At 40.8% G+C, this 17855-nt stretch overlaps 1 protein-coding gene across 2 annotated transcripts in view; it reads left to right on the top strand.

Moving 5' to 3' along the window:
• Positions 1-17283, top strand: part of KDM1A (lysine demethylase 1A) — a 62162-nt gene extending 44879 nt beyond the window's left edge. For both annotated transcript variants that reach the window (XM_078452226.2, XM_078452225.2), the window contains 11 exons: positions 3577-3719; positions 4092-4182; positions 5412-5546; positions 6719-6792; positions 7717-7828; positions 11010-11142; positions 12611-12798; positions 13220-13334; positions 14830-14957; positions 15802-15948; positions 16779-17283. In XM_078452226.2, the coding sequence (XP_078308352.1) occupies positions 3577-3719; positions 4092-4182; positions 5412-5546; positions 6719-6792; positions 7717-7828; positions 11010-11142; positions 12611-12798; positions 13220-13334; positions 14830-14957; positions 15802-15948; positions 16779-16964 (1452 nt within the window). In that variant the 3' untranslated portion in view covers positions 16965-17283. The remainder of the gene's footprint in view (positions 1-3576; positions 3720-4091; positions 4183-5411; positions 5547-6718; positions 6793-7716; positions 7829-11009; positions 11143-12610; positions 12799-13219; positions 13335-14829; positions 14958-15801; positions 15949-16778) is intronic.
• Positions 17284-17855: the final 572 nt, after the last annotated feature.

Below are 17855 nucleotides of genomic sequence, written 5' to 3'. Positions count from 1 at the left end.
TTTAAAAAGAAAATGATATCAGAGATCCTTTTCCTTCTTAATTTGTTGCTAATAGGTTCTTAATATGTTGTAATCTAGAAATCCAGCTGCCATCAACATGGTACTTGTTAGCCTTTTGCAATCATTTGCGAGGTTCTTTTCTCAGGATGCAGTATAAGAAGCTAGAATAGAATGGCCAGGTAAAATTAAAATTGTGACTTGTGTTTAAAGATGGTCAGTATTTCAGCTCCTTTCAACAACTATTCGTGGAACTAACAGTTCAAGGGTTCTCACCAAGGGGAAGATGGTAACCTGAAACAGGTACTTAAGGGCTGCTCAGGTTTGTCAGTTCTTTTCATTGTCAAGTAGAACATACCTGACCAGCTTGATTTTAGAAACAGATTCCAGATTTAAATATATCAAAAATACATTTTGGTTTTTTCCCAGTGTTGATTTCCTAATGGACAGGTATTTGCTGTTTTCCAAATATTTCTTAAATTTCAAAGTGGAATTTTAAAGTTAATGGGGAAAAACTCCAGGTTTCAGAACTATCCCTGGTCTCTCTGGCAACAGTCTTAAAAGTGCTTAACTAGGTGGAAAACAGATGGGGCCTAAGTGCTGTTTCTCTTATTCTGAAGAGCGGAGTCTCGAATTAGAGCAGTGGACCCCAGTCAGTGGACCAGAGATGCAGTCTGTCATCCTTGCTGTCAGTCAGAGGAGGCAGTAATCTTTTGGTTTGGTGTTTGTTTGTTTGTTTGTTTGTTTGATTTTGTTGTTCTCGTCACTGTTCTGTGTTTCTCCTTTTCTGTTTTATTGAGTTTTGCTTTATTCCTCACTGCTTTCTGACACCATCTCCCTTTATACCCTCACCACCCCCCACCCCCAATCCCCACCAGCTGCTTTTCTTTTGCCCATTTATATGCCTTGACTTTCCCATTTTGGTGTCTATACAGTCTGTTCCTTATTTCTCTGGTGGTTGCAGCTTCTGAGCTAACAGAATGCTTCTGTCATGCTATGTGTTTAAAGCCTTGATTTTACTGCTGTCGTACAAAACTAAACTTGACGTGGCTGTTGGGCTGTTATTTACAGTTTATTTCTCTCTCTGCTGCACTGGTTAAAAGGACACTGTCAAGGTATTTTTTTTTAATAATTTTTCAAATCATTTTCTTCACTGTTTACAATAACCCATTAAAAGCTTGAAACTTTAGATCTTTCCCTTCCAAAGATCCTCTCCATCATACATTCACACTGGTTTGTTGTTGTAGAGTTGCGCCTATATGTTGGGCTGGTGCCATTTGAGTTTTTGTCATTGAAAGCGCGTGTAAAAAGGTTTTTTTGTGGGGGGGTGTGGGTGGATTAAAGGGGAAAGTGTTATGAATCAAGTGGGCTGCTCAGCAGACAGAGGGAAGAAACAAAAGGTCAAATTTGGTCCCTCTAACCTTGACAGTGTCCCTTTAAATGTTTCTCTACCACACACCCTGGACCCCAGTTACTGAGCCTGAGTGCTGCGTACTTTTTCAGTATGAACTTCCTTATTGTGACTGTTACCCTAGCTACAAAGATTAAAGCTTGTCTGAAGCAAGCCATCCAGTTGACACTGGAAGAGCTTTAATCTGTACCATTTGCACACTTGTGTATTGGCACATTCTGCCCTATTGCAGAGGCACGTGTGATCTGGTCCCTCTTGCTTCTATAGCATCTTCTTGCTGGGCATTTTTGAAGCCACATATAGAAATATCACTATTTTGTACTCCAGGAAAAGCAGTCATGGACATTGCATCTGTGATCAGTTAAGATCTCATAACTGTATAGATTGTATATTAAAAATATAATTGTTTCCTTTTTTAAAGAAGCACCAAATTTAGAGCTTCTAGAAATGTCTTTGGTAACATCATTGTAGGAATTACACCAAGCAAAATTTCAGCATTGCTTTGAGTTGCTCTGTATATGACCCATCACATCATTGAGGAAAAGTAACTGATGAGAAAGCAGATGAAATTCCTGATAAGAGGGTTTCTTCCATCAGCTCTGATGCTGTGGAATCAGAACAAGTAGGGATGTCACTAGGAGCTCCTTTCTTTGGCCATGGAGTTGAATGGGTAGGTTAGAGATGTTGGATCCACCAAGTCTTAGGTACCACTCTGATATATAAAGGGCACCAAGCATCCAAAGCCTGATTCTCTGCCTTATTTCTCAGCATAAGCTGGAAGATTCTCAGGGATTTATATTTCTTAGGCCAAGGAGGATTCTCTAAATTCATAAAGATTTCCTGATCACTCCCATCTGTGGCCTTTTAGAATTTGATGCTTTGGAATATGACTGATTGGATAAGTAGTTATGGTGTCGTATCTACAATTCCCAAAGAGTGTTATGGTCCTTTTCCCTTTCTTGTTTTGGTTCAGATTGTACTTCCTGCTATATTCTTTTGCCACACCATGGCTCATCTTACAGAGTTACTGTGCGACTCCTCAGTAAAGGGGCAGAGACTAGTGCTTTAAAATTGTTTAATTGGAAAGGCAAACACTAAGGAGTTTCAGATGAGAGAGTCTTACTGTGATGATCTTGTCCACAAGTTACCTCTGATTAAAAGATCACTCCTCCTTGGCCTTAGTGTTTATTAGAACTTTCTTTAATGCTAACCAGTTTTAGGTTGACTGTAAAGTGAAATTCCATATATTAACTTCCATTTCCCAATTGATGCCCCGGTTTATTCTGGCAAGAGATGCTTGCTTTAGACATGCTTGCCTTAGCTATGCTTTTTCCGTCTTGCTACTACCACGAATTCAGGAGAATTGCAGATGCATTTTACTTTAGGGTTCTAAGAATTAAGCAGTAGCAGAGGGATTTGTGTCAACTAACTGATGGCATCAATAGGCAGGGGCACAGTAAGGATTAGGAACACGGTCTTGCAGCCTGATGATCTGCTTTGCAGTCTCCTCTCTTCTTGCAAAATAATGAGCCAGACCTGGTACCTCAGTCAGTCACAGTCTAAGAGCTTTGGACATTCAATTCTGAACCTAACTGGTGCCATAAAACACTGTTACTCTGCAAAAGAATGAAGGTGCTATTGTGTTCTTATTAATAGCCATGAATTTCACTTTTCTCTTCCCTACTCCCACCTGAAATTCATCTTTGAGGGGAAGGCAATACCTTGGGCTTCTTATTTTTCCATCTTGCCCTTATTCTGGAAGGTCCTCAGGTGTGTTGACATAGTTTTTGTTCTCTGAGACTTCTCCAGTGTGTCGTTTGCATGTCGGCCCAGCTTATCTCAGTGCATGTCAGTTATGTGCTCCACATAACTCCAGTTAGCACCAATTAGCACCAGTGTGAATCCTGTGGCTATTAATAGAGGTGGAGTCCCAGCTCTGATGGCACAATTGGGAGAATAGGAAAATACCAGGGCCAAAACATTTCACATGTCATTTAATGGAATTGACCACTTCATAGAAAAGAAAGTTTGAATCATTGCCCTCAAAGGTTCCCCCTTTGAGGTACATGTTTTGACCTTTTAAAAACTATAGAGCATTTGTGTTTTCATGGCTGGTTATGTTTAGTCTTTTTTGTAAGGACCAACTCTGCTATATTTCGGATTTTCAGGTTCCTAAAGAGAAAGATGAAATGGTAGAGCAAGAGTTTAACCGGTTACTGGAAGCTACATCTTACCTTAGTCATCAGCTCGACTTCAATGTCCTCAATAATAAGCCTGTGTCCCTTGGGCAGGCACTGGAAGTTGTCATTCAGTAAGTACTTTGATATTGCTTATTATATAGTGAATTACATTTAGACATTTGCTGTTTATGTTTTTGAGTTTTTCAGCAAGTGTTATTTGAGCTAGTTTTCACTTATTTTCATGTGCATTAAATCCCAAAGTAAAACCTTTTAAAGTAATTAAATTATCCTTAAGTCCCCTCTCAATTCTAAACTTCACAGCTTTTATGGTACTGAACTATATTTAACATAACCTAGAAAATAATTTGGCACCAGCTAACTTTCTTGTTCCAGAGTATTAGAAAGTTCAGTCTTGATGCCCTTGAATGGTTTTGATGGGCTCCTGTCTTGTGCTGCAAAGCTAGCTGTGTGGCCAAGGCATATATATGTAGTATCTCTTTTAGGTTACAAGAAAAGCATGTCAAAGATGAGCAAATTGAACATTGGAAGAAGATAGTGAAGACTCAGGAGGAGTTGAAAGAACTTCTTAATAAGGTGAAATTTTGTATTTTCTTAATAGCTAAAGCTGCATCAGCCGGGGGAAGTGGGGGGGGGGGGGGGAGGAGCAAAGCCTTTAGAAATTTAAAAGTTGTTTTTTTTTCCCTTAGAAAATCGTGACTAACAAAAGGCACTGTTTTTCTCTGTCAGTCTTTCAGTACAATATTATTGGTAAATTTTTGCCAGGGGAAATAGGTCTTTCCTATGTCAGGTTCCCTTTGGCTGTTGCAAAGGTAGCCCAGTGCCCTCTGCTGGATTCTGTGATAAAAGGGAGATTCGCTGTGCTGGGGTGAAGTTCCCACTGAGGAAGACAACAGATCAACAGCCAGGACCATAATTTGTTGCCATGATTACTTGGCTTGAGGTGCCAGTATGGGGATATTCCCCAGTGGTATGTCTGTTGAGGGCTCTTCTTTCCCACCACTTCCCAGAGACCCAGCTCCAGACTCCAAACCATTTGTTTCTCCTGATCCTCCTACCAGCTGCAAACACAACATCAACTTAGGAAGAAAACATGAAGTGGGACAGCCCCTGTGGGGAGCTTTTTAATGCAAAATCAGGGTGCATCTTGTGACCAGACTCTTCCCTCACTCTGTGCCTTGTTTCTTCATCCTGTCAAATGAAGAGGTCTGTGGCACAGCCTCTTCGTGGATTATGGCACGGGTGAAATGAGCAGAGAAGCTGGAGGATGGCCAGCTGGTGGGATAGCTGTGGGGCCCAATACCATCAGAAACCTGAGAAACTAACATTAGGAATGGCTTCGGATGGTCCTGTGTGGTTATTTAGCCTTTTACATAATTTAGAAAACGAGTCGTGACAATTTGTTTCCCAAAACAATAAGTTTAACTTAAATTGGTAGTGTTTTGTTTTCCCTGGAAATATAAATATATATAACATATATGTTAATTTATGTATATTAATATGTATGAATATATATAATGTATGTTATATATATATTAATGGAACACTCCTGGTTCTCCATTTGTTTTGGAAGATAGAGGTGATCTTACTTCTCTGATAATGATGTGATAACTCTGTGTTGAGCCATACAGGATTTTTTTCCCTGTCCTGAAATATGATGTATAAGAGGTATTTAAGAATTCTAAGGACCTTGCATCGTAACGTGTTTTGGTATAATAGCAGTTTAGGGGAGGAACCAAAGCCTGCGATTTGGAGACGGATTACATCACTATCTGCAATGGTAAATTTGTATTTTTCCCTCTTAGATGGTAAATTTGAAAGAGAAAATTAAAGAACTCCATCAGCAATACAAAGAAGCATCTGAGGTCAAGCCACCCAGAGATATCACTGCAGAGTTCTTAGTGAAAAGTAAACACAGGGATCTGACTGCCCTGTGCAAGGTGTGGTATACGTACATGCCTGAGTGGGTTTACTAGGAATCCTAAAAAAGAGTATAGATCTAGGAAACTTTGGAAAAGGGAGAGCAACTAGCCAATCACAGGTGCCTATGATAGGAAGGACAGGGGTTTGGTAACAGGAGCCAAGGTGACTGAATGGGTTAGTTCGGTTTGGGATCTGCATTTTCTTCAGAATTTCTACTTTGTTTTCATAATCTCACCCTTTAACTTACTTAAATCTCAGTTTAGCTCCTTGTCACAGTTTATCCCTGGCAGTTTAGAATAATGATAATGGACATGGACTTCAGTCATTTGATCTCAAACTGTCAGATTGAAATCCTTAACTTAGTCTCTCCTAGCCATGGGACCTTAGACTCCTTAATCACCTCATCGGTGATGTGGTTAATACTTCCCAGTTTTAAGGGATCTAAAATGCTTTATCCCAAGAAGATTGTGTGTGTGCACACGCACACACACACGCATATGCAACACACACACATACACACAATGGAATGCTACTCGGCGATGAAAAAGAATGAAATCTTGCCATTTGCAACAACATGGATGGAACTGGAGGATATTATGCTAAGTGAAATAAGTCAGTCAGAGAAAGACAGATATATGTTTTCACTCATATGTGGAATTTGAAAAACCTATCAGAAGATCATGGAGGAAGGAAAGGAAAAAAAATAGTTACGAACAGGGAGGCAAAGAGAGCTGATGGGGTGGGGGTAGGGGGTGGGGAAGATGGGTGATGGGCATTGAGGAGGGCACTTGTTGGGATGAGCACTGGGTGTTGTATATAAGTGATGAATCACAGGAACCTACTCCTGAAGCCAAGAGTACACTGTATACACTATATGTTAGCTAACTTGACAATAAATTATATAAAAAAATAAAATCAAATGCTTTATCCCATGCTAGGGACATGGTGAATGCACAGGAAGTGGTAGTTGCTATTCTTTTCCACTCTTATTTTGTAGCACAGTTGTATGCTATTCCTTTATATCCTTCTCCTGCCTGCCCTCTCCCTGCCCTGATCCAGCCTTAAGCTGAGGCACCCTTAGGGATAGGACCTGGACAGGGATGTGGTCCAGGCCTTACACTTTGTGGTATAAATGACGAGGTTGGTCTCTGACCCATCAAGATCAACCCAGTTCTCTTAACTTTATCAGGAATATGATGAGTTAGCTGAAACACAAGGAAAGCTAGAAGAAAAACTTCAAGAATTGGAAGCCAATCCCCCAAGGTAAGGAAAACTTGCAGATGTTCAGAGAGATGGCTTCTGCTATTCTTTCTGTTATATTTAGAAGGAAAATTATAAAGCACTCTGGGCTTTTATTTATGTCCAATGAATGGATTATAATTTTAATGTGTAAGAGTGTCCTAGATACTTAAATACATTGATTTTTTTAGAAAGAGCCTTTCTAGGGGCACCTGGGTGGCTCAGCCGGTTGAGTGTCCGACTTTGGCTCAGGTCATGATCTCACGGTCTGTGGGTTCAAGCCCCGCGTCAGGCTCTGTGCTGACAGCTCAGAGCCTGGAGACTGCTTCCGATTCTGTGTCTCCCTGTCTCTCTGCCCCTCCCCCACTCTCACTTTGTCTCACTCTGTCTCTCAAAAATAAATAAATGTTTAAAAAAAAAAAAAAAAAAAGCCTTTCTCCATGAGACCTGACATTTGAATAAAATATATTGTCTTCTTTGAGTGGGGTAGAAGGTAGTACTATCTTAAATTCCCATAATTTTGAGGACTAGGAAAGTATTGCACTGTGTTTCCATTGAATTTTTGACAGTGAATATTTGTATGCTGATACTGTAGTCCATGGTGCATTTGGCCTCCACATATATATCTACTCTCTTCTGTAATTGGGAATGCTACCCATTCTTGTTAAAAAAAAAAAAAAAAAAAAAAATCATGCTGTCAAATAAGCTTTTATAATGACAGGTGCCAATATGAAGAAGTCTTTTATTCAGACAAATGAAGCCTGATAGTAATTTGCTTTAGAAAGTGAGCTTGGCACAGTCTAGGCACCAGTAATAAAGGAATTTCTTTATAAAAGGCACAGTACCAGGCTTAGGTTCCCTCACAGATACTAAGATCATCCACATCAGCCCACTGAGAATAGTATTGATGTCCTTTTAATAACCTGTGTTCCTGGTTTCATTTTGCAGCGACGTGTATCTCTCATCAAGAGACAGACAGATACTTGATTGGCATTTTGCAAATCTTGAATTTGCTAATGCCACACCTCTCTCTACACTCTCCCTTAAACATTGGGATCAGGTAAGTTTCATTATCATTTCTTTTGTTGTGTATGTCTTTGAGAGAGCTCGTAGGAGAAGCTGTTAATTTGTATGTAGGTGTTTAAACAGCTTTATTAAGAGGTATGATTTGCGTACAGTACAATTTGCCTGTTTTAAGTGAACAGTTTGAAGTTTTGCCAAACCAGCATGGTCGTGAACCACCACCACAATCAAGATACAGAGCATGTCCATCATCCTGAAAAGTTCTCTCTTGCCTCTTTGTGGTCAGTTCCCAGCCCTCCCACTCCTGGCCCAAGACAACCCCTGGTTTGCTTTCTGTCACTATGGTTTTGCTTTTTCTAGAATTACATATAAATTGAACCATATGGTATATAATCATACAGAATATAGCCTTTGTGTATACTTAGCATTGCCAGTTTTTGAAAATTTAGCCATTCTAATGGCTATATAGTAATATTTCATTGTGGTTTTATTTCACATTTCCTGAATAATAGGTGGTGTGAAGCAACTTTTCATGTACTTATTGGCCATTCATATGTCTATTCCTTGGTGAAAAGTCTGTTCAGATCTTTTGCCCATTAAAAAAAAAAACTGGTTGTCTGACCTCTTGTTGAATTGTGTTAAGAGTTCATTATGTTCTAGGACACCTGGGTAGCTCAGTTGGTTAAGCGTCCGACTTTGGCTCAGGTCACGATCTCACGGTTTGTGGGTTTGAGCCCCACGTTGGGCTCTGTGCTGACAGCTCAGAGCCTGGAGCCTGCTTCAGATTCTGTGTCTCCTTCTCTTTCTGCCCCTCCCTCCCCTGCTCATGCTCTGCCTCTCTCTCTTTCAAAAATAAATAAATGTTGGGGCGCCTGGGTGGTTCAGTCAGTTAAGCATCCCACTTCGGCTCAGGTCATGGTCTCGTGGTTTGTGTGTTCGAGCCCCGCGTCAGGCTCTATGCTGACAGCTCAGAGCCTAGAGCTTGCTTCAGATTCTGTGTCTCCTCCTCTCTCCACCCCTCCCATGCTCATGCTCTCTCACTGTCAATAAGAAATAAATGTTAAAAAAAATTTTTTTTTAATAAATAAATGTTAAAAAAAATTTTAAGAAGTTCATTATGTTCTTTAGATTGTGGATACAATTCCTTTGTCAGATTTATGTTTTGTAAGTATTTTCTTCCAGTCCATAGCTTCCTTTTTCATTTTCTAAGTAGTACCTTTCAAAAAGCAAAACTTTTTAATTTTATGAAGTCCATATTTCTCAACTCTCTTTTATTTAGCCTATGTGCTTTTTTATCCTGAAAAATTTTTGTTTAAACTTAGATCACCAATTTTTCTCCTATTTTCTTTCTGAAGTTTTATGAACTTAGCTCTGTGATTCATTTTGGTTTTTTTGTTGTTGTTTTCTTTATGATCCATTTTAATTTTTCTGTACAATGAAAAGTGAGGTTAGGGTTCATATTTTTCCATATGGCTATCTAATTAATTCTAGCACCATCCTTTTCTTCGTTTGTCTTGGCATCTTTGTTGACCATGTGTGAGACTATTTATGGTTACTCCTTCCTGTTCATTTATTTGTCTATCCGTATGCCACTGTCATATGCTCTTAATTACTATTGTTTTATGATACATGTTGAAATTAGTGCAAGTTCTCCGACATTTTTTGTTTTCTTTCTTAAAATTATTTTGGCTCTTGTAAGTCTTCTGTATTTTCATAAAAATTTTAGAATCAGTTTATTGATTTTTATAAAAAATACCTTCTGGGATTTTGATTGGTATAGGGATTTGAACATGGTATGGTATGTCTCTCCATTTTTTAGGTTTTCTTTAATGTTTCTCAGCAATATTTTAACAGTTTTCAGTGTACAGGTTTTACACATCTTTTGTCGATTTCTTTTTTTTTTTTTTTTTTTTTTTTTTAAGTTTTTATTTATTTTGAGGGAGAGAGAGAATCCCAAGCAGGCTCCATGCTCAGCACAGAGCCCTGACATGGGGCTCCATCTCACGACAGCAAGATCACGACCTGAGCAGGTATCAAGAGTCAGACGCTCCACTACCTAAGCCCCCCAGGCGCCCCTTGTTGAATTATTCTTAAGTATTTTAAGTGTGAATTACTCTTGAACTGGTGAGAAGTCACAGGGCTTTTTGGATCCTGAATGGACTAATCAAATCTCAGACTTTGACCAGACCGAAGACTACAGAAGTCAGTATTATATTTTTACTTAGATATTTGTATTTTCATTGTACATTTTCCTAGTAAAATTAGTTTGAATTCTTAATCTTTAGGTTATACCCTTGTTATTCTTCAGTATTTGAATTATAGTGAGGATTGGACTTGCTAGTGGTAAACATCCTACAGAATTCCCAGTTTCTTTTCTTTCATGTAAATACTAAATTAGACCTTTCCTAGTCACTGATTTATCATTTGAAGTGTCAATATGTACCCATTTGTCATCTTACTAAATTTTGAATGTTTTGAACTGACTGGTACGGGGAGCAGATAAATCTGTCACTAAGTTGTGAGTTCTGCCAACCCAGTATTTTTGTCTAATTTGAAAGAATCATGCTATTTTCCCCCAGAAAGTTCATAAGATTAGAAAATACTGACTAGCCTTCAAGAATTTCTCTATATAGAAAAATTTCCAGTAAATTCAAAGAAATAGGATCATTTTGGGAATTCTTCCAGGTCAAATGTTGACTTCTTCACTATATGGATCATCTTGGGCCATTCTTTATAATCCCAGATTTTCATCTAGTTTGACCACCTTGAGTTTTGGAAGTCTTCCTCATCTTTCAAACTTGTTAAGTTTATTAAATAAAAACTGATTTTGTTCTCAGGTAAAAGAAAATGTAATTAGGATGGTGAATCTGACCTCCTACCAAATCTGTAATGTGTTCAAAAGCCAAACAGACTAATCATCTAAATGTATTGAATCATCTTTCTTCATGAGATCCCACCTCCCTTTGGACAGTCTGGATTGAGGAATGGGGTGTAGGACTGTGAGGAGAAAACTCTCTCAGATACGGCCATTAGGGACATTTTGGCATCTTGTCTTGTCTGGGGCAGCTGTAGCTGATGACTGAGTGGTAGTTTTAGTTTCTGCCTTAGAATACTGACTTCTCCACCAACTAGTGTTTTTCAGTGTTAATCTTACAGAATTCCGTATATTTGGCATAAATTAAGACAATATGGATGTATGTCCTTTTCTCTCCTTTTAGGATGATGACTTTGAGTTTACTGGCAGCCACCTAACAGTGAGGAATGGCTACTCTTGTGTGCCTGTGGCTTTAGCAGAAGGCCTAGACATTAAACTGAATACAGCGGTGCGGCAGGTTCGGTACACAGCTTCAGGTATGTCACTGCTTCGCTGATAAGACAAACCTCTTACTCTGAAACTGATCTTTTGTTGAGTTTGACCCACAGAAAAAAATGTTTCCTCATCAACTGTTGCGTAAACTAGGACTCCTGATTTTTAAAAATTTGCATTTACAAAAGGATTGAGCCCTTGTAGAGCCTCTGACATTCTGATCCCATCATTGTATAAGCTAAAAAATGGAGGCAAGTTTTAGTTTCCAATTTGTACGCGAATTACTTTGGTATTGTAACAATAGCCAGTGACTTTAGGTCTCATTTTGCTGAATGTATTCTTAAATACCAGGGTTTGGCCTCTAGACACAGTGGGCCCCACCCCTTGTGTTTCACCATCTGCGTCTTGATCTTTGGATCCATTCCTGTACATGTGGGCTAACAGCTCAGGCTGGTTTCTGATTCTAGGAGCATTCTGCTAATAAGATGACTTCAAAGCTGGAATTGCCCTGTGATTCCCATGGCGGCTCAATGCTCACTGTTGCTGGTTTCAGGGAACATTTAATGTTGAGTACAGAGAACCCGCTGTCCACCCACCTTTGGAATTAATAGTCTAGAACTCTTGATGATAGCTAGTCACCCCACTCCCCTCTCCCAGGGCCCTCATGACAAGTGGAGATGTGGCCATCAACCTTGCTTGCCCTTCATGGCCCGTTTTCTAGAACGGCAGAGTTTACCACAGATTTTTTTTTTTTTTTTTAAACAACCACTGAAACCAGTTTCCATTTAATTTTCCCTTCATATGCAGCTTCTAGCTGATGTTGAGACCTGTAGCTTTTAAATAGCCATTTGCAGGCAGATTAAGAACAGTGAGAAAGTAGACATGAATTGAGCTTTCATACCAATTTTGAGCTATTTATTTTTTGAAATTATATAAGTAGGTATCGATTGCAGAAAAAATTCAAACACAAATGAGGAAAAATAATATTAACCTATTTTCAGTGCCTTTTCTGTGGTCAACTTTGAGCTTTATTCCTGCTCTGGCGAGTTAGGCATCACAGTACGTTCTCAAGAATAGCATGCTCTGCCCCAGTCTTCTGTTCTGGTCCTTTAGTAAGCTCCTAACCACAGTGGAGAGGTACTGCTTTTACCGGTATAGCCCTTTATTCTTAACTTTGGCCTAAATTTACTTAATCTCTGATAAGTAATAATGTTCTTCTGTTAGTCCAGAAGAGCACCAGTGTCTCAGGAAGGTAAGACAGTGCAGTGGTGGTGAAGATCCAGGACTCTGAAGTTGGACTATTAGCGTTGGAGTGCTGGCACTTGGTGCCCATGTGGCCTTAGACAAATTATTTCACCACTGTCTCAGTTTTCTTCTGTCAAAAAATGAATAGGACGGATTTCATAAACTTATGGTAAGAATTAACGGAGGTAGTACGTAGATTCTGTTGTGCGCTGGACATTCAGTGTTGTCTTCATCACCAGTAAAGTCTTTTCCCTCCATCCTCTCTAGGATGTGAAGTGATAGCTGTGAATACCCGCTCCACAAGCCAAACCTTTATTTACAAATGTGATGCAGTTCTCTGTACCCTTCCCTTGGGTGTGTTGAAGCAACAGCCACCGGCTGTTCAGTTTGTGCCACCTCTTCCTGAGTGGAAGACATCCGCAGTGCAAAGGATGGGATTTGGCAACCTTAACAAGGTAACTTGCCCGAGGCACGCGCTTCTCTGCATACCCACTGTACAAATACCGGTCGTAGTGCCCTCCAGCCAGAGAGCCTAGGGCTTTGCATTTTTGTATGTTCTGCTGTGCTCTCTGCTCTGTGATATCAGGGTGAGTTGAGGCCTGTCAATTCTTTCATTTCAGTGCCTAATTCTATATAAAGTATCCACGAAGACTTAGTCTTCCGGGATCACTTCGCAAGCCTAAGCCTATAAAAAGTTCTAAATGTTGTCCCAAGTAATACGTTGATAATAGGGATTTCTAGGCTTATATTGAGAGTGGGTTAAAAGAAACTTTAATAAGGTCTGAGGAAGAAGTATTTCCTGTTGAGGCTTAGCTCTGCTTAAAGCCATGTTCTTGGAGTTGTGTCGTCAGTTCATGTGCTCCTTTTTTACGATAGGTGGTGTTGTGTTTTGACCGTGTGTTCTGGGATCCAAGTGTCAATTTGTTCGGGCATGTTGGCAGTACAACTGCCAGCAGAGGTGAACTCTTCCTCTTCTGGAACCTTTATAAAGGTAACTCCTTCCTGGTTTTAATCTTCTTTGTATCCTTATGGAAGTAAAGAATTAGGAATATTCTGGTTTTTCTCAAATACGTATGTCTTGATTTTCCATTAACTCAACCAACCAGCAATTTCTAAAAATCCTGCATAGGTACTGGGGATATGGGGGGTTTTGGAAAAAGGCTGCCTTCAAGGAGTTCAGAACCTAGTGGGAAATACAGTAAAGAGGTGAACAGTCTAGGAACAGGGCTTAGAAGTAGAGGGTCACAGTGAAAGCCCAGGGCACTGTAAAGAAAACATAAAGAATCAACCCAGCCAGGAGGCACAGAACCAGGGAAGCTTCCCAGAAGGGAAAATTGTATTTATTCCTCATTCCCAAGACTTTTGTATCTGACTGGCCCCTGCATCTTTGATCACTTCCTTTAGGATTTTGTAGCAAATTCCTACCTTCTCTGTTTTAAGTTCTCCTGTAATTGGATTGCTCTTCTCTATGGTGCTTAAAATATTTTATGTATGTGTGTGTATACATATATGTAAAATATTACCTATTTTATGTCTTCTACTTCAGGGCCTCTGTATTTACTTTGGTCTGGGCCTGGGCAGCTTTTATTTTTCTTCTCTTTGTTCCCAACATGGCATACTCTGCCCAGCCTTTCAGGTCTTGACCTAAATGCCACTGTTTGAGTCCCTTCGGGACACACGTACCTCCACTGCCTCAAATCTAAAATAAATCCCTGTAGGGATGTCTGGGTGGCTCAGTCGGTTAAGCGTCTGACTCTTGGTTTCGGCTCAGGTCATGATCTCTTGGTTTTGTGAGTTCGAGCCCCACATTGGGGATTCTCTCTCTCTCCTGGTCTCTCTGCCCCTCCTGCACTCATTCATTCTCTCTCTCTCTCTCTCTCTCTCAAAATAGATAAACTTAAAAAAATTAAACCCCTATATTATTCTTTCTGTATCCTTTTTCGTCATTGCTTTTATCAGTGCATAATTATAGGTGTGATCATTTCTGCTGATCTATGGAGCATATCATTTAGTTTATATCTTTTATATCCCAGTAATCTAGTCCTGTGCCTATCACAGAAGCCTGTTGCGTCAATACTCACCAAATGTGGGTGGGTAGAAGTGGTGATGGGCCTGGAATAGGTAAAGGGATGTAGCTCTTGCTGTGGAGCTAAGGCGGTCAGGGCTAAGGATTCTGTGCCTAAATATAGGAATACTTGGTTTTCTTAGCAAGGTCTGAAGTTCTGTCTTCAAGACTTCTGTATTAGACAGTTACAAGTGGTTAACTGCATGAGTCACACTTCACTCACCTCTGTAGTTTGCCAGCTCACTTCTAGGGATGGATTTTAAGTTCCTGTTTCAGAAACATTGCTTGTCTCCAGCCAAGTGTTGCAGGTCTGTCCATTGGTCATCAGATTTCAGGGTGCTTAGAATAATGTGGGCCCTGACAAAGCAGTTCTTGAGAAAAGTCTAAGAAAACCCTGGAATTATCCCTTCTGTTTTTCTAGCTCCGATACTATTGGCACTAGTGGCGGGAGAAGCTGCCGGCATCATGGAAAATATAAGTGATGATGTGATTGTCGGCCGATGCCTGGCCATCCTCAAAGGGATTTTTGGTAGTAGCGCGGTGCCCCAGGTAAGTAAGTGGGTAGGAGCAAGTGGGGATCAAGAGTTCACACTGAAGCAGGGTTTGACATAGTCTCTTTACGTTGGTCAGGACAGTTTCAGTCAGAATGGAGAAGTGGGTGCTGGGTTTACATGAATGCTGATGTTTGGAGTCCATGATGTAAGTGTAGGGTTCAGAAGAGCACCCCCGCCCCGTACATGGACTAGGGAATTGAGGTGGCTGTTTGCTACACATCCCTGCTTGTCTCATCCACTGTATCTATGTGTGGAGTCACACCACTGCTACCTTTTAGACAAAGTAGTCAGAGTCCCTTGGGGGCTGCCTGGGTGGCTCAGTCAGTTAAGTGTCTGAGTTCGGCTCAGGTCATGATCTCACGGTTCGTGAGTTTGAGCCCCGCGTTGGGCTCTGTGCTGACAGCTCAGAGCCTGGAGCCTGCTTCGGATTCTGTGTCTCCCTCTCTCTGCCCTCTCCCGCTCGTGCTCTCTCCTAAAAGTAAATAAACATTAAAAAAAAAAAATCTCTTGGTACTTTTTTCTATTCTTTAGGTCCATTGAAACACTTTTTAGATCCTTAGGATTCCTTTGAGAGAATGCTTATTAATGCTTCATGTGAATTAATGAGAATAAAAGTCAAGCCGTGGGTAGATGTCATAGGCAAGGCAACGGGGAAGCTTAGTCAGAAGCCATTTGCGTTGTGTGTCGTATAGCAGCAGCATTCATCACCTGGCTAGCCCATGTCTCCTGCCTCTTTACCGCTCGGTTACATCCCCACCCACCCCAGCTTTTCCACTTTTCAGAGATGATTGGTTTGTCCTTTGTCATATAATAACTACTGCTCATGCTTTTTCCTTTAGCCCAAGGAGACTGTGGTATCCCGCTGGCGTGCTGATCCCTGGGCACGGGGCTCCTATTCATATGTAGCTGCAGGATCATCTGGAAATGACTATGATTTAATGGCTCAGCCAATCACTCCTGGCCCTTCAATTCCAGGTGCCCCACAGGTGAGAAATTGGCAAACCACCAAGGCTTATTTGGGAAAAAGCCAGTATCCCGGTTAAAATTGATGCCACGGATTTGTGGATTTTTTTTTTTTTTTTTTTAGATTTTAGTCATTCTGTCCTTGGAGCCTTTCAAATACTAAGAGCAGAGGAAAAGGGAGGAAGAGTATTATTTGTGTCTGATTTCTCACATTGTGGCTCCGTAAATATAGGCAGTCCACGTTCCCAATGGAAGAGTCCACAGTATAAGCCAGTTTTTCCTTATTCAAAAGTTTGTCCCTAAAAGTTAGGACGAAAAACGTTTTTAATTGCACCCCATTTTGTAATGGCTCATAGGATTATTGCAGGTATCAGTTACTAGGTGTCTCCAGTACATGCCCCTGAGGGGTTCTTATCTAGATGATGCCAAACCCTGCTCCAGAGAGTAGTAAGCATTCCTCAGGACCCTGTGAACCTGCTCTGGAGCTGAGAGCCAAAGGTGTTCCTGAATTAGAACAAATGCTGGACGCTATGTGGTACAGAGCAGTCAGGAACCCCTCTGCCCCAGTAGGTACCGTATGAGGCAACGGAAGCTCTAGAACCGGATATCCCCCAGCATTAAATAATCCGTAAGAACAGATGCAGTTATGCATTACCCTAGGACTAAGGCTGGGCTGAATTTTGTCATATTTCTACTTTTATCAATTTTAGGATGCCTGTCAAGGGAGACCCTTTTTGGCAGGATGATGGCCTGTGATTGGCAGACCAACAGGAATTTGGCCGTTTAAGTACAGCAGAAATGCTGTTTGCAACCTACTGATTTTTCTCTCAATTTTTTTTCTTTCCTGAAATAGCCAATTCCACGACTCTTCTTTGCTGGAGAACATACAATCCGTAACTACCCAGCCACTGTCCATGGTGCTCTGCTGAGTGGGCTGCGAGAAGCCGGAAGGATTGCAGACCAGTTCCTGGGGGCCATGTACACCCTGCCTCGCCAGGCCACACCAGGCGTTCCTGCACAGCAGTCCCCAAGCATGTGAGACTGATGGGTTCGGAGGGAAGCAGCCAATGTGCGGGTCTTTTGCTGTGTAGACAGAGCTCTTGTAGCAGTACCGGATCCCACTGAGAAACTCACTCTGGCATCTGGGCTCCCAGTCAGCTGCTGGAACTCATGATGCCAGGTGGCCAAGGAGGTTGCCTCCTCTGAGTGACTTAGAGCTAGAGAGGCAGTTGTCCGTTAGTGTGGAAGTTGGTGTTCTTCCTAAAGACTGAGGTAACCAAGTGTGGGGAGGGGACATCTTAGTCTCTTGGTGTGTGGTGGTTTTTTATATTTTAAAAATAAAACTTCATATAAAATTCTTCCTATCTTCTTTTGTTGTTGTTTCCCCTTGGAGTTAATACAAGATAGGAGTACTGTGCCTTTGGAAACGGCAGTTTTATCCATGTTTAGATAGGAGGATATTTATATAAAGGAAAAAAATGGTTGGGTCAGGTCTCAAGACAGGGTTGAGGGAAGCCCCACAGAAGCAATGGGCTCCCTGATCTGTGGAACTAGAGAGTTCCTTATTGGGATTATAGGGTGACTGTATGCTAAGACTGTGAAGCTACAGGTCAAGCATATGGATATTAGGAAATTTTGAATCATTAAGACAAAACAAGGCAGAGTTTGGGTGTGTCTCTAGCAGACCATCTGGCTTTACTCCCCAGGTTCCCTCCATTGGTATGTGCTAACTTTCCACTTTTGTCCAAAGTACTGCTATAAAAGTTTAGGAAGTGTTACATTAAGAAGATCAAGGGTTTAGATGACTTACTTAGCTGGTGTGTTAGTTTCCTACTGCTGCTGTTAACAGATTACCACAGCAGGCTTTGGAGGGAAGGTTCCATTTCCTTGCTTTTTTAGCTTCTAGTGTGTTCCTTCTACATTCCTTGAC

The sequence above is a fragment of the Panthera onca genome, chromosome C1 (assembly GCF_046562875.1).
Source record: "Panthera onca isolate mPanOnc1 chromosome C1, mPanOnc1 haplotype 2, whole genome shotgun sequence".
NCBI lineage: Eukaryota > Metazoa > Chordata > Mammalia > Carnivora > Felidae > Panthera > Panthera onca.
This window is presented reverse-complemented; position numbering and strand designations above follow the sequence as displayed.